At 33.4% G+C, this 27,089-nt stretch overlaps 1 protein-coding gene across 1 annotated transcript in view; it reads right to left on the reverse strand.

The window, feature by feature from the left end:
• RYR2 (ryanodine receptor 2) overlaps positions 1-27,089 on the reverse strand; it is a 317,056-nt gene that overhangs the window by 89,875 nt on the left and 200,092 nt on the right. The window contains exons 46-63 of the mRNA XM_087967520.1: positions 25,342-25,528; positions 23,863-23,968; positions 22,707-22,827; positions 22,403-22,572; positions 21,260-21,480; positions 19,294-19,384; positions 16,813-16,953; positions 15,499-15,662; positions 14,698-14,776; positions 13,446-13,535; positions 11,143-11,280; positions 10,190-10,267; positions 9,531-9,606; positions 8,453-8,579; positions 6,713-6,828; positions 5,337-5,401; positions 4,292-4,413; positions 964-1,013 (exon numbers count right to left, since the gene is read on the reverse strand). Of these exons, the coding sequence (XP_087823646.1) occupies positions 964-1,013; positions 4,292-4,413; positions 5,337-5,401; positions 6,713-6,828; positions 8,453-8,579; positions 9,531-9,606; positions 10,190-10,267; positions 11,143-11,280; positions 13,446-13,535; positions 14,698-14,776; positions 15,499-15,662; positions 16,813-16,953; positions 19,294-19,384; positions 21,260-21,480; positions 22,403-22,572; positions 22,707-22,827; positions 23,863-23,968; positions 25,342-25,528 (2,142 nt within the window). The remainder of the gene's footprint in view (positions 1-963; positions 1,014-4,291; positions 4,414-5,336; positions 5,402-6,712; positions 6,829-8,452; positions 8,580-9,530; positions 9,607-10,189; positions 10,268-11,142; positions 11,281-13,445; positions 13,536-14,697; positions 14,777-15,498; positions 15,663-16,812; positions 16,954-19,293; positions 19,385-21,259; positions 21,481-22,402; positions 22,573-22,706; positions 22,828-23,862; positions 23,969-25,341; positions 25,529-27,089) is intronic.

A 27,089-nucleotide genomic window follows, 5' to 3' on the forward strand; every position in this document is an offset into this window, starting at 1 on the left:
ACATCCCCACCCACCCAATCAATCAATCAATCAATCAATCAGTCAGTCAGTCAGTCAGCCAGCCAGCCAGCCAGGCCAGCCAATCTAGTGGTTTATGATTTTTATTGAGCTTCTCTTTTATTTTGCGGACCCTCTGCCAATCTTTTTGCCAATGATAGGCCCAGAGTCACTCACTAAGTTGCATAGCTGACTGTGGCCATGAATCTACGTCTCCCTAACATCATCAGTTCAGTATACTAACCGCTATACACTTGCTGTCCTATTAGGATCACTTATATGACAATCTAATATATTTATACGCATCAAAATAATTCATCAATAATCTGTCTCAAATTACTGTGAAATAGCCAGAGTCCTGATCAAAATTATATTTCAAATATGCAAGGATTCCAATAATCATTCTCTTAGAGGAATAGTAATAATAAGTTTTCAACATAGCTATATACATAATTGAACTTTTAAAACAATTTTACACCACAGATCATCTTGTGAGTAATAGGGATGGGAAACTTACTCTGCCAATCTATATGGAATTTTTCATGATTCATATTCAGAGGCAAACATGCAATACTTATTTTATGAAAAACAGAGCAACAGAATTATTTGATCTCTTTAGCATGTAACTCCAAAAGAGGCTGTGCAAATGCTGTGTGTGTGTGTACCTATAGATATGGGGAACACAGAGAGCAGGATCATGACCCCAAATAGTAATGACCCCAAAATACACAGGATTCCAAGTGACTGCTATGGAAATGCTATGCCATTTTATCAGGAAAATTGTGGATATATAATCAAATTAAAATTTGCATGTTTACTGAAATTCCCTTGATTTGCTAGCCCACAAATATCATCAGTGATACATAAAATCATGCAGCATGCAAACGAAGAGGACACACAGAGTTGCAAATAATGGTAAGAAAAACAAGGGATGCTCAAACAAGCATTTGTCAAGGGTCTTCTTACCAAACAGTGAAATCCTATGCCTGACAAGAACTCCAAGTTTGCAGAATAGGCTAAAGACAAAGGATAAATAAAAGAGAAGGGAGGGGACAAAGGAAAAAAGGAAGAAAATAAGAGGTGATGTATGAGCAAGAAAAAGCAACATGATGTTTTGCAGAAAGAATCAGTACTGAGCAGAATGTAGGACTGAAAATACTAGAAAAGTTTTCAAGAATTGCTCCACAACAAACGTAGTTAAGAAAGCACATATCTGAGGTAAAGAAACAGAGTAAGTGGGAAGCCCTATCAAGAGATAGTCTTTAACATGTTAGGCAACAAAGTTTAATCAGTAGCCTAGATATAGATACAAGTGTAAACATATATTTTAAAAGCAAGAGAGAAAAGGTTCTGAGTAATAGCCAAATATTTAATAATAGTATACAGTACATTCATTTTATGTATGCATAAAGCTTATATTGCTTTTTAAAATAAAATGTGTTTGACCCACAATTCCTACTAGCCACTGTTCAATACAGATTTACTAAAGCCATTCATTTCAGTAGGCTTGAATTCTGCTTAATTAAAGTTAATGAAAATGAGTAAGATACAAATTTAAGTAGATATGAATGGATTAATTTTTATAAAATGGATTGCATTTGGTTGCTCTGTTGCACTGATACAAACTGTTTCCATGCAAAAGAGAGCTCCATCTGTAAATGCAAATATGCGTTTTTATGAACTCAAGTCATACTATCAGAAGGCTGATGGATTAATTCTAGAATTTATTATTCCCACATTTTCAGAAATACTGTGATCTTTCAAGAGATATTCGTATTATGAATAAGATAAGTAAATAAATATTAACAACATACCTTATGTCTCAGAATGAAGTAAATTTAAGCTCAAATTTAAATTTCTTGAAATGTATGTTTTATACAATATGTTAGGTCTGGAAGCAATACTAACTAGGTATTATCATTGCCCCCAGACAAAATGATATAATTACTTTTAATTATCTCTTAATAGGTTGACTAATTCAGTCACTCTTTTATATAAGAAAACTCTGCACTGTTTAATGTTACCTTGATTAGGTTAATGAATCAAAATATCAGTCCCAGAGGTATTTCTAAAGCATTCTTATTTTGAGAATCCAAGACCAATGTAATTTTTAAAAAGACACTGAAAAGCATTAAATTTTTCTTTTGCCTAATTCAGAAAAAGTTGTGATACAATGATAAAGTATATTTACATATTTATTCTGTTATTCTGTCATGATTTTCATATTTTGTTTTCAATTATCAAATGAGATGAAAACAGTTGCAAATATTCATATTCAAAGAAAATATTAAGTTTTGAAAATAGGTGACTTACACAGAATATAACATAATTATTAGTCTCAAATTCCATTTGCTAATCTTTTGATTTAAAAGATTCAAGAAATGGCAGTGGTGAAAATGTGTTATGGGGAGTGCTTTTGACAATAAATGAATGAATGAATGAATGAATGAATGAATGAATGAGAGCATAATTACAGAGAATGTACAGACCAAATGTTTGCTTTCAGCAGGGCCTTGAGAAATGTACAACCATGAGAAAGAAAATGTATTCCAAGTCAAGCTGGTGTAATTGTAGAAAGAAATGAAATAGCCACAAATAAAGTAAATAAACTTGAATTATAGGATGATTTCACAACAATATAGAATTGAAGATTTGTTGCTGAATATAAAAGAATGGCATATGATAGAAGAAAAACAAATATGAGAATAAATGAAATGCACAATGAATTGCTGAATATTGATCAAGATGAAAGGATGTGTATTTTCACCTTGTTGGTTTATACAAATATGGATAAATGTATACATAGCAAAGCAATATTAGTATGCTGACTGGGAATGTGAATATGGGTGTCCTTTTACATATAGATAATGGTACATTGTCTACATGTAAAAGGACATCCATATTGTTAATTAAGAACCCAAATAATTTGCAGTGAAAGCGATACAGCAGCGGTCCTCAACTTTTGCAGTTTGGTGGCCCACCTGGGTGGGTGGGGGGAATGAAACCAGGCCATGTGAGCAGTGGGGCAGTACACGTGCACCCGCACACAGCTCAACTTGCATGAGCAGCAGGCTGGCGTGCACATGCACACACAGCTTGACTTGTACAAGTTGAGCTATGTGTGCCACAAACATGGACTTGAAAATTAATGGATTGATGATTCAGGTAGCCATTTTGACAGACAAAATGGAGCAAGTTCATGAATTTGTGTGCTTTGGTAAAATGTTTAACAATTGCATATGTGCATATTATGATAGAAAGGTGGTATGTGATCTGTTGTGAAGCAGAAATGTAAAAAGAAAAATACTGTATATAATATGTACCTTGTTCACTTTGTTTTATGGAAGTGAGAATTGGATATATCAGGAGTTAAATTTAACTAAAACTGAGTTGAATTCAGTGGATCCTTTAAAAAAGGTATGTGGTTTAACAAAAAGAATATAAAGAGTGAAGAATGAATGGGTGATGAATTGTTTAAATATAAAAGAGAATGATCAGTACAAAAAAATCTATTGAGGTGGGTTTGATTCTGTAGGGAGAATAAATGAGAATCAATCACAAAATGATTATATGAAGAAAGATTGAATGTCTGAAAAAGTCATGTTAAATTGAGTTGATAAGATCCTCAAAAAGAAAAGGATATTAGAAGGCATAAACTGGCTGATGAAGTGAGATATAGTTTATGAAAATGTATGTCTTCTAATAACATTTGCTGGTTGTAAAGTTTGCTACATATAGTAGTTCATATAAAGATGGGAATCCATGTTAGCCATAATATACTGTAGCCTGTATGTGTATGCATGTGTATCTGTACCAGTAATACCAATAAAAACAAGGAAACATGGTTAATGCTTGTATGTCACCTTATCTAAAAATATACTGGTGAAATCAGTATGAGAGTACACAGAACGGCAAAATTATTGATATTCACATGTGAAATTTATGTCCTGTTTTTCTAGCCCCAGAGTATTCAAAGTGACTATCAGATGCAAAATCATAAAAGCTGAGAGCCTCTCTAGTTAAAAGCAATGTAAAAGGGGAAAAAAAGGTGGTGGAAAGAGAATACAAGAGGTGTCAAAACATGGAAACACTACTAGGTATAGGAGAAAGATGAAGGATCTTTATTATTCAAATTTCAGTTTTTAGAGTTCATAACTTTATAAAATAGATGTTGGATTTTTGTTACTTCTCACTTTTCTAAATATATCTAAATATATCCATAAACCTGCCAGGGTTTAGAATATGCAAATTGGCTTTTATACTTTGTCATAAACTATGTTATATATGTTTTTACCTGGTTACCATTTCTTTCTCCTTGTTAGAAGCATGACCCCCACTGCTCAGAGGTCTGCTTGCTGCAGATAGGAAATACAGGCGGTGATTTTTGAAATACTGATCAATTAAAGGAAGTACAACCTGAAATAAATACATGGAAGAGATAAAAATACTATATACTGATTAGTACAATACCTTACTGCTGCTTTTATCATTCCTTAGTTTTGTGGCACTAAAGACCTGTCAACATATAGTATATGCAAGATTTATTAACATAAATTCAACTTTTCTCTAAGACATGTCCTTTAGTAGGATTCAAAATTTTATCCTTTTATCTGGAGGTACAAAATAGCTTCCAGTCTTAATGTTCTTATATTTTTACTTTATTATTTTTTATCATTTTAACTGCAGAAATTCTCCCTATGCCTGATCTTGAATTGGCAATAATAGCTCAGCAATGGAGCATTAGCTTGCTCAAGCAGTTATGGGTGTTAGTACTTGAAAAAGTTTTACCACCGGTTCGGTGGGCGTGGCTTGGTGGGTGCGCTTTGTGCATGCGCACACACTTTGCAGGCACACCAAATGCGCACTTTGTGCAGGCACAGAGGCATTTGCACAGGTGCAGAGGTGTTTCAACTCACCTCCTGCAAGCCTGCACTCTCCCGGTCACTTCAGCAGTTGCCACACAGCACTCTGCTGTGCCACACAAAGCAGCTGCTCCTCAAAAGCAGAGGATAAAGGTCAGTATGGGAGCCCGGGCGGGTGGGTGGACCGGTTCAGTCTCCACTGCTCATTGCTGCTACCGGCTAGGCAGAACCAGGCCAAACCAGTAGAATACCGCCACTAAGTACCACCCAAGGAATAATTTTGGCTTCTAGCATGTATTCTTCTAATTTAAAAAAAAAAATCACTACAAGTCACTGCGTGATTAGCAAGCAGGAATATGTTACTGTGCTACCATCTGCAGCATTTATGTGGCTTGTTCTCAATGTCATAACTACGCTTTACATTTGATTAATATTAACTTTTAATTTCCCATAATAAATATTACAGAAATACTTTACTTTAGCAAAGAATTTGATTTCTTGTTCATAAGGAAACTGTTCTCCTTTTCCTCTGCTGACGCCATCTGTATAAGAAAAAAAGTGCTGCAAACCTAATTGAATATATTACAGCCAATTTTGCATTGTATTTCATCTATCCATTCTACAGTACTACATGACTTGAAATGTTGCTTTTTATTTTAGATGCTTTAAGGTTCTTCATAACCCACAAAGCAGCACATTAACAAACTTGATTTCAGTATATAACATTCATATACTCTATAAAACAGAATTCAGTCTTTGTTAATTTGCAATAGTGTCTTGCATTATCAACAGCAGCTTAAAAAGGCATTCTTTCTCTCTCTTTTTAGGAGAGCAAATTAAATCCCCAAGACATTTGCTAAGAACTCAGCTACATAAAATACAAATTACTTCTGATGAATAGCAATTCATAGATTTCATAAAACAACTGTTATATATAGTACTTGAAAGGTTGACGGTAAATGTTAAGAACCTTATATTATTCAGTGTTCTATATTTTAAGAGAATTATCAGTAATCATTTCAGAAATGTTCTTCTTCCAAAAAGAAGAACAAAAAGAAGTTAAAACTAAAACAGATCATGAGTGTATTATACTTTCTAAAAAGGTCCACTACTCTTCTCTTTTTTTTACTTTTCATTTATGTGATTAACTGATTGGGAAGAGGGGAAGAAGTATGCATTTCTAAAAATTCGGCTTTCTATAATTCATTACCAGAGTTGCTGGGAGTCAGGTAGCATATAAATTTAATCAATTATTATTATTACTATTGTTAGTATTCTACTAATAGTATACTATTGGTACTTTGCTAAGAAGTAAAACTAATCTTCCTGACTTCTTAGAAAATAGTCAGAATGTATTTCGATATCTTCCTCACCTACAGGCACAAAGCAGTTGGACAGCTGTTAATTGATAATTGTTTTGCTCCTTTGAAAATTTTTCATGTAGCTTATGATTTTTTTTTCTCAAAAAGTAGAGAATGATTGGCTCTGACTCATTTTAAGATCTGGTTGGTTCACGCACAATACTAAGCCAGTCTTTTTTAAGGTCTACTTTATTACAGAAGACATAGTGACCTGACTGATATCAAATGTAACACTACAATGTACTAGCACAACAAGGATAGAGAAACCACACTACAGCTTAGTACTGTGTGTGGAGTCTTTATTAATGAAAGTGTTCAACTGCTACCATTCAAAAAGAAATAATGTTGAACTGTATCTCAAAAAAATAACATAATTTTAACACTTTTAAAGCCATTTGCTTCTTATTACCCATGTAAAAAAACTTGTTAAGGCTATATTTTATATAGTAATATATATTAAATAATATCAAATATATATTTACAATAGCTTACCAAATTCCAGAATATACTGATGGGCTTCATCTACATATCGTATCAATTGCTGCAGAAAACTGTAAGCAAATCTTTTTTCAATGGATGGTGTGTCTAATTCTAAATTCTTTAAGCCTCTGGAACAAATTAAAAAAATATTGCTCCCAACTAAGAAAAAATTTAGAAAGGAGATCTTATACAAACTTTGAAATGATCATAGAGACAGTCATGACATTATTTATTTACCAAATGGGATATGTTAAATAAATAATTTAGACTTAAATTACATTCCTTTTAAGTAGTGACTACCCTTTGACAACTCATTTAATGTTTGATCTTTTATTTCTGCATCATTATGTTAGCAAGCTTATGTGGACATCTTTCTGCTTATCTTTCAAAATCACCAAGATTTGCTGGTGTCTATCTTGGAGGAAAGTTAATTTGTTATTATTATTGCTTCTTATAATTTTTAATTTTTTGTAATCTCTTCAGGTTGGGACAGGCTATAAAATTTTAAATTGGAGACTGACAGGTTTGAAAGTCATGCATATATTATAGTTCAGCCCCTTTGGGTATAATAATAAATTATGAATTAATTTAAACCACAATATCAGAATTTTATTTGATTATATTGGTTTTGCTGTAGAAAATTTAAGGTTGTATTTCTGGTTTTGCCACCTACAATTTTACAATCCCCACCTTGAATTAAGTTAAGTTGTATATAAGCTTATCAAAGAAGGTTTATGGCTGAAAGGGGGAGCTTAAAGTTATGGGTCTCCAGTTCAATTTTTTAATTTATTTTTATTTACTTATTTATTTGAATTCCACCTTTATTTTTTTTATGAATAATGCAAGACAGTGACTATATGCAACACACCTTCCTCCCCCTATTTACCCACAACAACAATCTTCTGAGCTGAATTGTGCTGAGAAGAGAGAGAATAGTCACCAAGCATGCTTTCATGGCTAATGTGGGACTGGAATTTGTGGTTTCCTGCTTTCTAGCCTGGTGTCTTAACCACTACACTGAACTGGTACATATCTAAAGAGATTGTTAGCAATAGGATTGAATGACAATATGCATATGCAAAGCTATTTTATGCTACATTTATGAGTAAGAAGTCTAGTTACTATCATAAATGTTGTGTCTTTTTTATATGAAAATCTTCATCCTTACCAAGTTCTTAAAAGGCAGGAAATCACAAAACTGTTCTTTTGCTTCCCCTTCTTAATGAAGGCCTAACAGTTTATTATTTAAGAAATTATATGCTATTGTCGTACATTTCTTCAAGCAGCTTGCAACCAATCAAATTTGGTAAATTAAAAATAAAACCAACTGATTTTTTTTTTCTTAAAAGAGAAGGGGGAAAACTCATGCAGAACAAAATTCTGTCATATGAGTTCCTCCCTGCCAAACCTGGAGAGAATGATGATGTTTTTCACATATCCTTTCTCACAACAACATAGACATCTTTAATTTTTCTATTACTTTTTCATAGTTAAGAAATGTTATCTTGGATCATAACTCTTAGATTTGTCAAGAGAAAATCAACACTTAATATTTATGCCTTCACATAACACATAAAGAAGAAAGATATTATTTGGAAAAGGGCAAATCAACACATAAATACATATCTTAGATGTAACTATTTTCGTATAAAAAACAAATTTTGCCATGCAATACATTTTTCAGCTACATAAAGTACATAATGAAGATTATTTCAGCTTTAAAGCCTATAGCAGTAACTGATTAGCATTTACCTGGACACAACATAGCCATTAATCTGAAGGAACTTCAGAATATCTTGGGCTTTCTCTCTATCTTTTGCTTTTTCTTTGGCTGTCAATGTATCATAGGGTACAAGTAGGGGATGATTTCCTCCTCCCACTAGAATGCATTCAGAAATTAAATGACAAAATAATGACAGTATGTTATTTTTAAAGAAATTAAATTTCATAAAACATTAAGACATTACAGTACTCACTTTGCCCTACTGGACATATTTTTAGTATCATTACCTCCATGTTGTTAAAATAGGAAATATTTAATTCCATATCATCATGATTATCATTTAATGACCCCATAATCTCTTGTGGGATGGAGTCTGAGAAACTGAATGGAGCTAGCAGAGTGTTTAATGGCCAGATGCCCTTCCTGTTGCCAATGCGGAGTTTTGTTTAGTAGATATATTCTCATTGTGCCCAGAGAGAAATATCTGCGTCTACCTAGGATCAAACTCACAGCCTCCTGATTATGAGGCAAGAGCTCCACCTCTCAGCCACCGCATCACTCCTTATATTCAATTCCATATGCTAATATTTTAATTCACTAATGCTTATTGCTAAGAATGAAAATCCCAACTCCTACTATCCATATTATTAACCTGTTATGCAGTTTACTTTTATATGCCACCCATCTCACTGTCAAGTGACTCTTACTCAAAGCTCATCTAAAATTTTCAAAGTCATATGTTGCAGAAGTCATTTCACAATTAATTCTGCATAAATATCTTAGAATCACTTTTGTTTGCATGCATTTTAATACTTTCACCAGGTCAGGCACTGCAGAAATGGTTACTTTAGATTATGACATAACACCATATATAAAATTGCACTTAAAATGTTAAAATATATTTTTCATACAGAATCATTATTATATGTAGCATATCACAGAGTTATCTAACAAAAAAAGAGAAATTATACTGAAAATACTGTTTTGGCTATAGAATGTTAATTTCTGGGTGTCTCAATTTTCTACTTCAAAATGCAGAATGTCCTGAACAAGTATTCTTGATGGTCAGCCTAAGGTCATTTATATATTTTTTTAAAGAGATTGTACCTTTGGCTTCAAGCTCCATTTTCTTTTTCTTCGCCCATATGTTATGATAATTTTCAGCCATCATCTCAGCCATTGCCTAAGGAAGAAGAAAGACATAAATAATTACAATTTGTTCTGTAGTAGGTTAGTTAAGTTTGTTTTCATTTTTTTAAACAAAACTTTTGGTCCCAGCCAAAATATTAAAATACCAACTACTGGCATGTTTTTAAATAATTAATTTGAGACTTCCACAAATTGTCTCCAATATTACAGAAATTACATGAGCAGAATTCTGCTCCTGGCATGCTCCCTCAGGAGGTGGGGAGGAGGAAATTTTTACCAATTCAACCTTCAGCTCCTTGTGCTTCCCTAAAATCTGGTCTGGAAGACTGGAGAACCTTCCAGATCAGTGTCAAAAGTAGCAGGGAAAGTTGCCAGGGAAAGGAGGAATTGGCAAAAATCACCTCTTACCCTTCCACCAGCTGGAACAACCATAACAAAAGCCCTCCCATTCTTGGAAAACCAACTGCAGGTCCAAGCATCTGTTAGAAAAGTTGGAGAATAAATGATAACTATCAGAGGGTTGGTAGAGAACTGTATTAAGTAATTATTGAAAAAGCCATATAAACTTCTTAAAACATTACATTCCTAATGTTAATCACAATAGCCATGTAACTTACATGTAACTCTCTGGACAGGGTAACATTACTCATGTCAATTGCACGGGGGCTATAGCCATGGACTGTATCTACAGAAACCTAAATAAATATCAATAGAGGCATTAAGAGAAAAAAAGAACAATAGAACATATTTGAACAGGTTTAATGACAGCTTACAGAGGGGCTCTATCAAGGAATAGGAAAACATTGACAAAGTTATCAGTGTATCATGATTTCATATTAAATCCTAAATGTTAGAACTGTGCTAGATCTCATTATTCAAAATAATCTAGTTAAAACTTAAAACTGAATGCCATGAATTCTAGAATGCCAATGTTACATTTACCTAAAAATGAATAAATGATATATGCATTGAATTACAATAAAATGAAGGTAAATATATAGATAAGACTCAAAGCATAAAACATATTAATTATCAAATATAGTAATCATCAAATAATGTAAACAGATGCTAAAAGTTTCAGCTTATCAAATTTCAGGAATTTCAATGCTGTATAGGAATTCCACTAAAGTTCTTATGAAAGTGAAAATATGTATCACAAAACATTTAGAAGCAGTATTACTTGAAGAAAGGATTTTTCCTAGAAAAGAAAAAATACATATATATTCTCTCTCAAGCTTGTTTATATTTAAAATTACATTTCTTTCTATATACTGCCCCTGTTAAATTCATTAGAGTTTTATAAAAATCACAATCCTAAAGTATTTTGTGAAGAGAAATTCCATTTTCTTTAGATACTTCAAAAACAGCAAATACAAAATAAACATAGAACATTAAACTATATAAAGTTTAGATTATTTTCCCCTACTTACAGAACTTGGAGGCCAATGCTCACACTGAAGGAATGCTGCAGTTTCTATCTCCAAAACAGTAGTTTAAAAAATAGCTAGTAAATATTAGTGATAAAGCTACTAAGTAACATCATCAGAAGTGCTTGCAGCTCAAAATATACCTGACTTGTCTGTGATATCCGACGTGAACGATTATAAAGAGCCATAGTATCTCCTTCCCTTGTTCTTTCAACTCGCCATCCCCAAGCAAGCATGGTTTTCAGAGACTCTTTGATTGGCCATCTATAAATTTCTTTTTCCTGAAAAAAAAGTGCATATATGATGATCCTATTAGTAGTAAAAGAGTTGTCCTCACATGTGGTTAGTAGCACTCAACCTTTTGATTGAATTTGAGATATGTATAAATAACAGAGACCACCACCAAGCAAATTTATATGAAAGGTGGATCCTTGACTGGAAAAATCTGCTTTGATTCTATGCTTATCTATTTTAACTTCCTTAGCAACCAACATTCAATTAAAAATTATTTTGGTTGTAGACGAGCATAAAACAAATATCAGAACAATCACTCTTCAGTAGAAGAATAAAGTATCACATTGATAGAATAAAAGAAAAGAAAGACTAGTATAGAATTACAAAGTATAGGGATTAAAACCAGGGTGAAACCTATAAAATCATAGTCTATAACAGTGTTATAACTCCGGTCTATAGTATGTACAGTATTATGAGAATTAAAGTTACACATTTACACACATGCCTGCTTTCATGTCTTCCTCTCAACCCTTTGGGAAGGAAAATTCTGCAACATACCTGAAGAGCTGGAACTCTTTAGGTAAAACTCTGAAATTCTTATGATAGGGAAATTGAAACCATGAGTTGCTGCATTGCCTTTTTTTATACACCTACAATATATGTATATTTTCTTATTTGCAATACAATACCCAGGCTCAGTCTTTTGCTAGCTAATCAGAATCCAAGATAATTTTGTTTTATAGTGATTGTTATCTGCCTTATGCTATTCTATGATCAAAATAAATAATAATTTGAAATTGAGCACTAAAAGTATCAATTATTATCTATATGACAATAAAATATTTATATAGCTTTTCTTTATGAAATAACTATTTAAAATCTATACATTCATATCACTTATATAGTACATTAGAAGAGATACAAATGTAGCAATAACAAAAAAAGAAAAAAGGATATTTGTAAAAATCCATTAAATATAATACAAATATTATAAGTATTTGATGATTACTTTCTAAGGACAGAGTACTATCAAATTGCAGCATTATATAGGAAAACAATTCCTATTAAATGAATCTTTTATGCTTTTGGTTATATATCACAACAGCTGAAAGTAAAGCAGAAATATCTTGCCCTCATAAACTGAAAGATGTATCATACACTTCAAAAGACCCTCTAATTCTTTTATTGATGTGATCTTTGGACATTGATAATCTATCACAACTAGGAGACAGGTTAAGCAATAAGTAGTAAATTAGTAGGAAGATTGCTAAAAGCTGGGGATACTAAAAAATCAGTATCCATGGGAAAGAATAAAATCTCCATGCTTTACCAAACTGAAAATTCCCAACTCCAAACTCTTAAGAGAAATGTATAGCATCCTGTGGAGACAGTATTATTATCAATTTTGTAGTGGCCAATTTTATTAGGACAGTGTAGTTACCCCCACAGATCCTTTCAAATAACTTCTTCACCACCAAAAGCTGATGAGATTAAATGGGATTTGCAAGTGATATGACAAGCATATGAAAGCAGTGCATTTACTCAACAAAGAAGGATAGTTTGGAATTAGCTTAAAATACTGCTGACTGACAGAAATATACTTCCAGACCTAAGACAGAATACTTATGCCGTTCAAATGTAAGATACATAGTTCAGGGAAAAATACTTGGATCCTGTTTCAACAATCATCTTCACAGACTATTGTCCTGTGATTGTAATGTTTAAATCTATAAGGATTTATAGAGCAAAGGCTAAATTATGATAGGTATAAAGTTTTTTCTTCAAATCCTAGCTTTAGTGTGCTCTTTATTATGCAAATACTGCAAAATTCATCGCACACAATCTCTTCAGACCTTCCCTAGTGATGAAGTTTGATAGGGATGAGCACAAGAGAAACAAAATGGAGGCTAGAGTTCCTATCACTATTTTTGCTGGGTTTATGGAGTATGTTTCTTTTTTCTGGAATTCTGGAAGAATTCACACAAGTCCTGTGCTGTAATAAGGCAGATAATCTGGAGAAAATTCTCACTGTCCAGAATTTATAACTCTTGCCTTTCCAACTGAAAATTTTACATGTGACAGAAGAAACAACATATATTCTTCAGGTCTTAATGGAGTTTTCTAACTAATGGGAAAGCTCTAAAATTGATTGCTACTTTCAATGATTAAAAGAAAAGATCACAAGAAAAAAAATCTGACATGAACTTCTTACCTTTTCTGATAATAGTTTATATTGTTTCATTAATGGCTGCACTTTGGAAGATTCTGAACATGTTTCACCATATATCCACCCATTTGCAAACTGACAAAAGTTTAAAGAAAAGGAAGGGATAAGTTGATCAAGAATATTGATGCCATTTATGATTTGGATGCTCTTTTTGCATGCTATCAATATACTATACCAAGCTCATGAAGCAAATGAAATTTCCTGTGTTTTTATCTTGGTTCTTCTACTTTCTTCTGATCTTAAAACTTGTTATAACAGCAATTAAAAATTCCTGGGCTTTAATTTGTCATGCAAATTTTAGTTTCACAAGTGTTATACAGTATATTACATCTTGTATCGCAATCGCTTTTATAAACTGGTAATGAGGTCATACTTAAAGTGTCTATCCTATATATATCCCAAATATTAACACTCATGCACAAGGGGAAAGTATTAATTCATCACAGACCCCAGAATTTCCAAAGGTGTAGAAACGGTATGGGGCAAAAACTCTAAAGAATTTTAAAAACAGCCTGATTAAAACTGAGCATGCTTAATGGACACAAAATGCCGACTGGCTGTTGAGTAGAATGAAGAGTGGGTTGAAGAGAATACAGTGCAATAAATATACTTCAGAATCTTCATTGAGGGTATGAAGAACCTGTGTGTCTATGTTTGAGCTCACCATAAAAATTGAACAGGTTATGTTGAAGCACTGCAAAAAAAAAAAAGTATGCTAATGATTGTAACCTCTTGCAATATCAATCTCCATTTTTCAAAATCTTCAGGGGAAAGATACGGATGTTCTTCAAGTGAACTGGGACAAATACAATTTTTTTAAAAAACCAATCTGTTTTAACAATAATGGCATTGTAAAAGACAACCATGCAAATGCAGCCATCCAATTGTGTGATGATACCAAAAAATATTATTAAAATAAACTTGTGAACTGAATGGATCTGTGTAAAATGTAAAAACTGGGCTGATCCTTTTCTTAGAGAAAGTAAATGCACTTAAAAATGTAAAAATCTGATTAAAGAATTAGAATGTTTGAATTAATGCAACATAAACAAAATTCCATGATGAGTATTGAAAGGAAAAATAAAGTCAGATCATTAGCAAGAATCATTCCCTAATGCTTTACATATATCCCAGCAAAAAGAGAGAGAGAGAAAGAGAGAGAGAGAGAAGGAGGGAGGGAGGGAGGGAGGGAGGAAGAGGGATGCAAATGATGCATAGATGTGAACATACACTTTACCTTTTCCATGCACCATTTATCGTGAGAATGTTCAGCATATTTGTTTATAAAGTAGTCTAGTTTTTCAGGAATTGTAATGCTGAATGAGAACAAACAAGGCAAAGATAAGTATTTCATGACAGTTTTTTCTTTATATTTAATTATTTTACCTTAAAATCATTTAAATATATCAGCATTTGCATTTCTCTAATTCTAGTGTTATCGCAGAGAACAAAAACTGGTATTGGACCACTTTATAACAATTTTGAAAAAAATGAAATAATCAGTCACTGAATATAAAGGAAACTTAAATTGCTAATTGTACTTATACTTAATGTAATATGATTATTAGAAAACAAAAGTGAAATACTCTTTCTAAATAATTTAAATATTTTTTGTATTTGAGAATCAAACTTCATTAATAAATAGTTAAGGAAGAATGACTGTTTATGACAAATACATTTTTATAGCAACAGAAGTAGATGGTTTAACAGCACCAAAGAAAACAGCACTATATTCATATTATGAGCTGTAGAAGTGCAGTGGTCAGAATGCAGTACTGCAGGCTACTTCTGCTGACTGCCGGCTGCCTGCAATTTGGCAGTTTGAATCTCACCAGGCTCACGGTTGACTCAGCCTTCCATCCTTCCAAGGTCAATAAATGAGTACTGAGATTGTTGGGGGCAAAATGCTGATTCTCTAAACTGCTTACAGAGGGCTATAAAGCATTATGAAGTTGTATATAAGTCTAACTGCTATTGCTATTTCATATTATTTTAAAAGTTATGCTCAACTCAATACAGGCTATGAAAACATCCTTACTTTGAAGTATCAACAGGCTGTGGATTGAAGTTCCCATCTGAATCCATGGAAGCCTGTTTTTCCAAAACAGCAACATAATTTGATTCCATGTAATCAGGAGGTAAAGCCCCAGCTACAGCACTCAAGCATGGCAGTGCTAATTTGAATAGTTCTTGTTCATATTTCTATAAAGACAAAATAGGATGCAAAAAACCCTGGTTAAAACATTAAGAAAACTTCCATTTATCTGGGAAAGGTCTCAGTGTTCTATTACCACTACCATTATTATATTTAGTGGATTTTTCCCATTAATTAAGTTTACTTTAAGTTAAACTACTTCAGGCTTTCTAACTAAAACAAAGCCACACTTCCCAAGGGAATTCAACTCAGTCCCTCCCCCGCACTAGAGGCAAGAGCCATCAAGTCCATTGGGATAGTGTTTCCTATAGAGGCTGAGCCTTGTTGTATTTGACAAATGTTGACAACACCAGGAAAAAAATGAAAAAGAAACAAGAGATACTTCATAGTCTGCAGATAGATTAGTAGTTAAGTATTTTAATCAGGCAAACATTTGTTCAAATGTTGATTTAGAGGGGTTTAATAGTCTGCTGAGTTAGTTGCAAAAAACCTAGTTTTTAGATTTAATAGTCTGCTGAGTTAGTTGCAATTGTCAGTTGAATCGATATTTTTCCGTTCTAAGGTTAGGATGATAGTTCTAACTAGCAGTTGAGTTTGCTGAGGACGAGAATCTTTCCCTATGACACATTAAACATTAACAACAATAATCAATGGAAGAATTTCTGAGAGCCAATGTGGCATTTATTTATGATATAGTGATTAAAGTACTTGAGTAGAAGCTTGGAATTACAGGTTTTGGCCACCTTCAGCTATAGAAGCTCACTGGGTGATCTGGGGCCAGTCATCATATTTCAGGTTCACCTACCTCACAGGGTTCTTGTGCTGGAGAAAACAGAAGCCACTTTGTGCTCCCAAATAAAAGGTTGAATTTATGTTAAATAAAAAAAAATGAAATCCACTTTTATTTATATTTAACCTGCTCATATTTATCTCTACCTCACACTGCTAGCACAAATGGAATATTCGCCACTGTTGCAAATTTTTCATTTAATATAATTCTTCTATTAAAGGCAACAAAGTTACAGAATAGGGTAAACATTTATTAAAGTAATTTGCTAGCTAATTAATTTTTAAAAAGGTATATTTAAGCATCATTTTAATTTTGTTTTCTAATATGCACTCTTGCATATTCATCGTGAAGTGTAATTATTTATATGTGATTAATACATATTAATATATCACATCCTAAAATGTTACCTTTTGAGATAAGGCATCAAAAATACCCCAGAACAGCTTTCTGGACAAATGAAGTTCTTCTTCTGATGCAGCACCAAAGTTGCCCCACCCTCCTGGTAAACAGTAATATTTCCAACATCTTTCATAATGAATTGTCAGCAACTAAAAAAGAAACATGAGAGTTTGCTTTCTGACAAGGCACTGCCTATTTGGTGAGGTACTACATATAATCACTTTAAATGCACAGATATTGCAACAGGTAAGTGACATAAATATTAAAGTAATTATCTCAACCCAATCAACAATTATGACAGAATTAATCTATTATTTGTTAAATTAGTATAAGGATTTTGGATTTTTTTTCTTTAAGTTAAACATTCAGCAAATAATTATTTCCATTATCTCTAGATTATCTCCAATCCTATGCATATCTTATTTAATAAAATTTGAATCATTTTAATCACTGATAGGTCTTGGGAAAACACTCTACTGTATGGGAGAGAATTTCCAAAATAGTGAATAAAATAGGTCTTCTGAATAGTGTTCATACAATTTGTATATATGAAGGTAAGACAAATATTTTCTCCTATCTCCAGCTGAGACAATTACTTCATTTTCCATTTCTGCACATCCTTTATATACAGCAAGCCTTAGGCAAAGTCTGCTTTCAATGTTTACAGTATGTAGCTTTTTGTAAGTATTATTGAAATAAGAAATATTAAATTGTATCCAGCTTTGAATCACAACTGAACTATCAAAGCGGAACTGAAAGAATAACAGAATAACCGTGATGAGAGGGCGGAGGTGGCGTCGCAACGATACGGCGTGCGATCTTGGAAGTCTGAGATCGCTGCTGATATCTTTGCTCCTGGACGGTCCAATCGGATCTAAACCGTCCTGTAGAGACGGTGAATGTAAAGAGCGCATCCTGTCGATCCCAGGGATACCGCAAAGTCCCTGGTAGATCCAGGAGGAGTTCTTTTTGCCAGCGGCAAAGAGGCAGCCATTAAAGCTGCTGAAGTTGGGACAGCTCCGAAACGAAACAGAACGGAAAGAGAAAGTATGCCGGTTTGGTGAGAACTTTTTCTTTATTTTAAGATTTGAAAGGACACCCTAAGGAAAAGAAAGAATATGTAAAAGTTTTGACAGAAGTGATTAAGTGGCGATTTTAAACAGGAAAGGTGGCTGGTTTGAAAATAAATAAAGATAAGATAAAGATCTTGACAAAGAATATGCTATCAAGACAAAAGGAAGAACTGGCAGATCTATTGAAAATCCAGGTCACGAATAAGATCAAGTACTTGGGGATACATCTGACAGCAAGATGCAGTACACTAAAAGAGCATAATTATATCAAACTTAAGCAGCAGATAGCGCTAGATTTGGTGAAATGGGAGAATTTACAACTGTCATTAATAGGGAGAATATCAACAATCAAGATGAATATATTACCCAGAATTTTATACTTGTTCCAAACAATTCCAATTAGACTTGTAAAAGATTACTTTGAAGATTTAAATAAAATTGTGTAGAAATATATATGGCAAGGTAGGAAAGCGAGAATAAAGTTAAAACTTTTGCAAGATGCCAGAATAAGAGGAGGATTTGGTTTGCTTGGGAGTTGTATTACCAAGCTACAAATTTGATGTGGGTTAAGGAATGGTTAACATTAAGAAATACTAGATTGTTGACATTAGAAGGACGATCTGGTGTTGGGGTGGCATGATTGTAAATGTATTAACAGCGGCTAGGATTGTATTTGCTAAAAACTGGAAAAATGAGAAAATACCATTACAGGAGGAAATAATTAAGAAAATATTGGAATGTGCTGAAATGAGTAGATTGACATTTGAAATCAGAGAACAAGATGATAAACAATTTTATAAAATTTGGGATCTATTCTATCAATGGTTAGACAATAAAACACGGTAATGAAATATGTAGATTCTTAGAAAATAATAAATATATAAAGATGTATTCTTTTCTTGTTATATCTACAAAATGATTGTAGGATAGATTTGAGATGATAATATGAACTGTCATAAGACAAATTAAGTAAAATATGATTATTTCGTAAAATATGAATAAAAGTATAGTCAAATGATTGATTAACAATGATATTAATGTATTTAATACTTGATTGAAAATATGAGAATATATACAATGTAACTGTAATTGAAGACTATGAAATGGAAGCACAAAACAATTTGTAAACCAACCGGCACACTGTATGTACATATATGGAAGATGGCCTGATGTTTTTATGTTTTGTTTGTCTATGTTCGTTTTAAAAACCAACAAAAAACTTTTTTAGAAAAAGAATAACCATGACATTATTTTTGTGATCATCCTATATTTAGGGTTTGAATATTACACTGGCTGTAATATTGACCATGATTGGCCAATATTGTTACTTTATAGGTAAATCATCATATCAGCAGTTTCTTCTGATAGGTGATGCCTAATGGCATTAACTGCATATTTTATAAAAAGCAAACTTACCTTAAGAGGCATTTTGGCATGTTCATTTAGAAGAGGGATATCAAATACTAATCTTCTCAACAAATGTTGCATCATTGAAGGTCTTAGCTGACTATCAAGTAGAAAAAAAGCTTCAGTACAACATAGATTTGTAACCATTATTGTGATTACGCAAGTGAGTAATCTGTACAGAGTAATCTGTAATCACTACAGAAGTTTAATCAGTATTTCTGATTAAAAGATAACAGTACATGAAATATGGAGATAAAGTATGTTCAGACTCATGCTTGAAAAAAGCCAGTGTGGGATAAAACAATGAGGGAGGTAATAAAAATGCCGAATTCATATTCAGTTGTTTTCTTTTAACATTATTCACCTTTATCCTTTTGTATGAAGTTATTTTCTTTCAACAAAAGTTATGTTGTCTTTGGTAATACAGTAAAAAACTATAAATTGTATTTCATATTTGGAGTTTGTCAAGCAGGCATACTGAGATAAATATATCCCTTCCTCCCAGCAGTGTCTAACAATTTATTTTAGATTTTAACTAACTCTTGTTTTTCACTGCTGACCTTGTGGATTAATCAATTAGCTATATATTCTGTCTTAGCAAATGCTCATTCATTTGAGGATACCTCGGAAATTATTTTTTCATTAGATGTTACAGTATTTTTACAATATCAGTCCTGGAATCTGTTTTATTATTACTGTAATCATTACATATTAGTAATACCTGGTATTTATTTCAGGGTAGTAGTTGAAGTAATTGCAGATACTTTTGATCTGTTGATTCATTTTACTATCAATCCTACATCCTATGGAATTCAATTCCTGCTGCACAAGCTTTCTGCATACATGAAATTATTGACTTCTTGTCTTAACAGATACAAAACAGTTAGCAGAGGGACTCTATATTTTTATCTACTATTGTAAAAACATGCTCTCTACATGTTTCCTAAAAGAGCTAATTTGTTTTTCTTTCAAGCAAGCAACAGCCTCAAGAATAATCTATTACAGGACTTCTAGGGGAGGTTATAGTAGGCTGAATAATGTCTCTGGAACTAATGACCATTGCAAAATGAAGAAACTGGGCAGTAGACCAGTTCCTTGGAAACTTTTTGGATAAGAAAAACAGGAGATTAACCACATGTGCTATGGACAATTGCTTCTTGTGATGAGACTGCAGGATAGCAATTTTCTACAGGTTTGAGTACTGTACAATGAAGGGATCAGCCATCATGCTTGCAATCCTTTTAAAGGACACTAAGTTTGCAAGCCTTACTTTCTAATGATTTTTTTTGAAATGGCCTACTGTACAATTTAAAGCTATTAGCTATTAAAATACTTTCTTACTGGATTTGCAAAATCCAGTGGATTTACAAAAGAAGCTTGCGTCAGTGTTCCAGAAAAACAAACTCCAATAACACAACTCCGAGAAAGGCATTTTTTCAAAGTTCCAAGCTGACAGCTTGTTAAAGCCTTAAAGAAATTAGAAGAACTGAAAATTCTACATTATTTGATTGAATTAAAGATAAAGACTGTAGAAGTAAAAAGAAGAAATATAAAGCTGGTTTATTTGATCAGGGGTAAAATAAGACTTTGTGCAAAGTTTTGGCAGCCCATTATGGAATTTTTGCTGACACCAGGATTAATGTTTTATTGACTTGCTTATAGGTAAGGGATAGGATATGAATGAAGAGATATCTGTTTAACCTTATAGGAGGTGAAAAGTTATTAAATTTGTTTACACTTGATGTGATGAAGCTTGAAAATCTCTTCTTTACATATTTCTTTTCTTCTGCTTTAGTATATTGTTTTCCTTGTCCTTATACTTTTTCTGTTTTCTTTCGCTTAGTGTAGTTTGTAATAGGTTAGACTATTGTAATCAAAATTCTTAATAAAAATATATTTTAAAAAAAGAATAATATCTTGCAGACATTAATTTTAGTGTTTCTCTCTCCACCCATGCTGTCTAACCCATCCTTACCCACAAATGGAGAGTAGGCACTCTTCAATAGAATCCCGCTGAGCTTTGGTAAGAGAACAGCCTTTGGAAAGCCGATATACAGTATGTAGCAAGGAATCTATAAGGGAAGCATGATGTTCTGTTCCAGCAAAAAGAGGAGCACATCTTGTTAATAAAGGCAAAACTGCAGTGCAAAGATACCGATTAAGAGCCAGGGCCATATCTGTGGCACTCAGGGCAACCTATAAAACAAATTATAAAGCAGTTCAGATATTTTGCTGCACAAAAATGATACAGTTGCAGTATGTTTGAGCTAAGCCTTTTCAGAGCTGCTAAGAATGTGAAATATATAAAATTTTATATATATTTTTTCTTTATTCCAGTCTTTATTAAAATTAAGAATGCAAACACTGAAGGACCACTAGATGGCAATAAGGTTTTCTGCATCATTTGGCTATCTCATGGTTGCCCCAATTTCTGCAGTAGAAATAATTAAAACGTATCATTTGTTTTATTATTTATCATTTTGAAGTAGCAGTGATGGCACAACACTGGATTTAGCCTATTATTAGAGCTATTTGCGCATGATCTTATGCAATAACAATCAGATATTTAATCAGACAGGGGTAACTTCATTTGAATATTTCATTTGTGCTTGAATTATACTTTATTTTTTAAAATTGGATGTCCATGTTGCTATGTCAAGGTTTCACCTTCAAAACCCACTTGTATAAGAGGAATATTATATAATACAAAATGCAAGGAGTCCTCATTCATTCTCTCTGCTAACCTAAATGTCATTTTTAAGGTAAATTAACACTGAGAAACTGTGTTCACTTTAAACTATCTACTAAACTTGAAACCTGAGCTCCCAGGTCTCAAAAGCTTTAAACAAAATGTTTCTTTTCCAAGAATAAGTCAGCAACTACAAAAGACAGCCATGGAACTCCAGGATAAATCACCGTTGCCCTGAGGAACTGAAGATTGGGGTACATGAAGGCTCCCACACCTTGTTCCCTTTGAATCCAAAGTGTTGCTCAGCCTTAACTGAAAACACTAACCCGTCATTTTAAAAAGTATTTAAAATTATCAAAACTTATGCACAGGATAAATCCAAATAAAACAGAAAACACTAATTAAGGAAAGTTAAAAGTTATTTGTTACCGTATCTAAAGAAGCAGCTGCACGAAGATCTGGTAGAAAGCCAACTTCTAATAGGTGTAGAAGAAAATCTTGGTCTTCAATTCCATAGACCCTGTCAAGAAACAATACCATCGCTGCCTTGTGATCAGGGCAAAATCCGCCTGACATATCAGGTTCTACAACATTGCCATCTGAAAAAAAAAAAGAGGGCGGAGGGAAGAAGGGGGAAGTAGAGAGAGAGAATTATTTCTACACACATGATGAAGAAGAAATAATCAAGTCACTCATAATAAATAATAGGAAGAAAAACTGCAAGTTTTCTTACCTTTTGCTATTGTTGGCATGTGAAAAGGAATGCTAATTACACCCACCAAGTCCTCCAAAGGAATCAAGGACCTCAGAATAGATCTGATTCTAATGGCTTCCCCTTTGCCAGCATGGATGAGCTAACAGAATAAGGCAATTAAGTATTTAGATGGCTTGTATGAGAATGCAGCAATCAAAGAATGCAGATATAGTCTTACACATAAGAATTCTATGAATAAGCTAACTATAAATGCATGTGCTCCAGATAATAATTCTGTGAATTAATATAATATACAATATAACTTGAAATCTCATAGAGCTCAACATTTGTTTAAAGATGGCCCTGATATCATATTCCAATGATGCACTATTAAAAAGGAGGTGCCATTCTCATGGTAAATATTCCCCTGAAGGATCTGAAGAGGCAATAATATTAACAGTCATTTTTATCATTTCTATATCAAAAAAGACAGAAATGAGAAGTTCACATTTATAAAAAGTCAAATTACATATTTAATTTCCCTATGGCTAGAATATGAAGTGATTCTATTCTAGCTTAAGTTACTTTATTCCATTCAACTACCACTACCACACAAATATCTATTTATACTCATGTTCTTTTTTTTCTTTTCCCCATACAACATCCAATCAAGAAATCTGGTGGTCCAAGTGAAGTAGATTCTTTTCATTTATTACATTTATATGCCACCTATCTCACTGTCAGGCAATAAGTAGGTATGTTGATTCCTAAATTCCATCTACAATAACATTTTGAATTTTAGCATGTCTATATGAACTTTGAAGTTTTCTATATCAACACAAATATAACATGAGGTTCATAGAATACTTATTTTTCCATGTATTCAATTGTATCTCCTACTTTATTATTATTATTATTTCCTCTCAGTACTTAATTATCTACAACATTAAATCTTTACTAGGCTTCACAGAGATAAGATTGATCCTACTGAAGATTTCATACTTCTGCAAACCATGTCACTACCCAGAATTTATTGGTACATCTTTTTGTTCATGGGCACCAGTATCTCACATACAACAGTCCATGAATTCAGGAATCGGGAAAAGGATGAAGAATCACACATTCTGTTTCACATTATTCATTAACAGTGATAAGTTATAAATTCAACAAAAATAATAAGTACATGAATACTTACATGCATTTCTGGAGCACAGCGTCCCAAGAGATCAATCAGAGCAGCATAAAAAGTCATGATGGCATTTCCCATGTGAACAGTATCATCCTCTTCTTCTACTTCACTTCTGTTCAGTTTTTCAAAGAAATTAAAAAATAGTGAAGGAATAATAATGTCTGTATTAAATCTGTTATATAGTATATCTTTAGTCATACCTATGTTCAAGCCTTGGCATAACCAGTTAAAGCTTAGATTTTAGTGCTCAGACAAGCAGAATTATAGTGAAAGTTTTACACTAATTTTAAGTCCTTGGTCTAAAATAGTACAAAATAGAGGGCTTTTTGTTTGGTGGGATTTGGGGAGGGGGGAGATATATAATGTCTCTAATATATATTCTATATCATAAACCACCTGCCCACAGTCACAATGAATCTTATTTATTCCTTCTAGGCATTTAATATTTTATATAATAGAATATTATATTTTCTATTTTTCAAATATGGTATACAAATGATAAAAAATTTATGCCAGACTATAAATATAAATGTGTGCATGGATGCGAGAGAGGAGAGGGAGGGAGGGAAGAGTTGGGAATGGAATAGAAATATCCTCTGAATATTTGGGGAATAATCTACAAAGTGAAGATATGATTAACTTTTGAGCACGCATTTAATCTCCCCCATTTAGAAAAGATTTAGCTCAGATATGCCTTGCGGGGTGAAAAGTAAAACTTTCCTTTTCTCTCTGTTTCTTCTAAGCCACTTCATTTTAAAGATAAATTCACCTCCACTCATTTAAAGAAAGTTCATGTCTAAGATATGAAACCATATTAACTTCTAACTGCCACTCCACATAAATATAAATGTTTAAGGAGCTTTTTAGCAGTAATTACCCATATCAAATCTCTATAGTTTAAATTACAAAGGGAATGATGCTGGGATGTTGTTGGCAATCAGAGTGCAGATTCAACTTGGACAAAAAAGTTATCTGAAAACAGCGGGAAGACTATTTGCTCAACAATTATAATAGCTGGTGAACAGAAAAATCCATGTCAGTAAAAGGATCTATGCCATAAGAAGTTTAGAACACATAGAAATTATAACATATAAGTTAAATTATGCAGGGTAGTGATTAAACACTATCTGCCTATCTGTGATCTACTTATGGATAGACAGATAGGATATAAACAGGATATATGTCTAACAAATGCTTTTAAGTCCATATACTGATATTCTTCCAATTTTGAGGGTTTGTATTTATAGTAAACAGAAGATTCTTGTCATTTTTATCATAAATAACATATTGTTATTAAAATTCTCAACACAAATTAGCATTAGATATTATATTTAAGAAATGTACTAGGCTTAGTGATAGGCCTAATAGAATTTCAAACCAATAAATGTTATTAATGTCATAGGCCAGCACCATGCACTTCATTTTAGAAACAATGATTCCTAAAAGACATTTTATTCAGGGAATGAACATTTCCATTCTACCTACGATGTTTTAGTGGATCCATTAGCTGATGAAGGGCCATCTCTTGTAGGATCTTCTGATATGTTTATGGCTTCTTCCATTGCAGCAAGCAAGCCATTTCCACCTTCACCTCTCAGTGCTGGTCCAAAACATTCAGGCCGTCGAATGAGTAGTCTGACCACCACATTAGCATTTTCTTCAACACTCTCACCTACAATCATATAGAAACTTAAGTACTTGATGAAGCCACAAATCTGGAATTAGTTTCTATAACATATGATAAAGAAGCCCAATATTTGTCCCCAAACCAATAGATAGATAGATAGATAGATAGATAGATAGATAGATAGATAGATAGATAGATAGATAGATAGATAGATAGATAGATGATAGATAGATAGATAGATAGATAGATAGATAGATAGATAGATAGATAGATAGATAGATAGATAGATAGATGATAGATAGATAGATACTGTATATGCCGGCGTATAAGACGACCGGCGTATAAGACGACCCCCAACATTTCCACTCAAAATATAGTTTGTTATATACTCGCCCCTCTTCCGCCTTCCACTTTTGCACTTTTTTTTTTTTTGAGGCACTTTTGTCTATCGTGGAAGCGAATCCCGTGAAGCTGAAAGGAGCAGCCAGCCTTCTCCCAGCTCCCAAGGAAGCGAGGCTCGCACCGCCCGGGCTCCGCTGAGGTATCCGGCTGGGGCTGTCAGGAGTTGTTACCGCTGGCGCGGCTCCGCGGCTCCAGTCCAGCGTTGCCTCGGGAAGGGAAAGGCAAAAGGAAGAGCCGCGGCGGCGCTTGCAATGGCAGCAGCGGCTCCTGGTTTTGCCTTTCCCTTCCCGAGGCACGCGGGACTGGAGCCAGCGGAGCGCGCCAGCGGTAACAACTCCTGACAGCCCCAGCCGGATACCTCAGCGGAGCTCGGCGGTCGAGCCTCGCTCCTTGGGAGCTGGAGAAGGCTGGCTGCTCCTTCGGCTTCACGGGATTCGCTTCCACGGTGCGCAAAAGTGCCTCAGCCGCGGCAGCCGCGTGCTTCCCAATTACTATTTGCGCGTATAAGACGCCCGGCATATAAGACGACCCCCAATTGGAGGCATCTTTTCAGGGCAAAAAGTCGTCTTATACGCCGGCAAATACGATAGATAGATAGATAGATAGATAGATAGATAGATAGATAGATAGATAGATAGATAGATAGATAGATAGATAGATAGATAGATAGATAGATAGATGATAGATAGATAGATGATAGATAGATGATAGATAGATAGATAGATAGATAGATAGATAGATAGATAGATAGATAGATAGATAGATAGATAGATAGATTCATTTTGAAATTTGACAACTATATTAGAGAGAACCTACATTGTGTTGGAAGCTCCACTATCTCTAGCCCAAAAGCAAACTTTAAGGACTGAATTAAACAGTTAAACTATGAGAAACTCCATCCACTTTATCAGTATCCAAAACAGTCTCAGATAACAACACTACAAGTTATTCCAGCCACCAAATTAGAAGAGCCTTCTGCCTCTTCTCTCTTACTTCCTAATAATTGTATTTCAGCACGTTTTATATCTGACTTGAAGTCAGCACCCAAAAACGACAGTACACAACAGACAAATCAGAGATGGATGGAACACGATGTCAGAATATTTGAAGTTAGCAAAGTTATGAGGCATGTACTGGAATATGAGAGGAGAAAAAAATAGATAAACTGAGCTTCATACAGATTTTCAACACAGAAGGATGAAGT

The sequence above is a fragment of the Notechis scutatus genome, chromosome 1 (assembly GCF_049901735.1).
Source record: "Notechis scutatus isolate UNSWTSFEM ecotype Mainland chromosome 1, rNotScu1.2, whole genome shotgun sequence".
NCBI lineage: Eukaryota > Metazoa > Chordata > Lepidosauria > Squamata > Elapidae > Notechis > Notechis scutatus.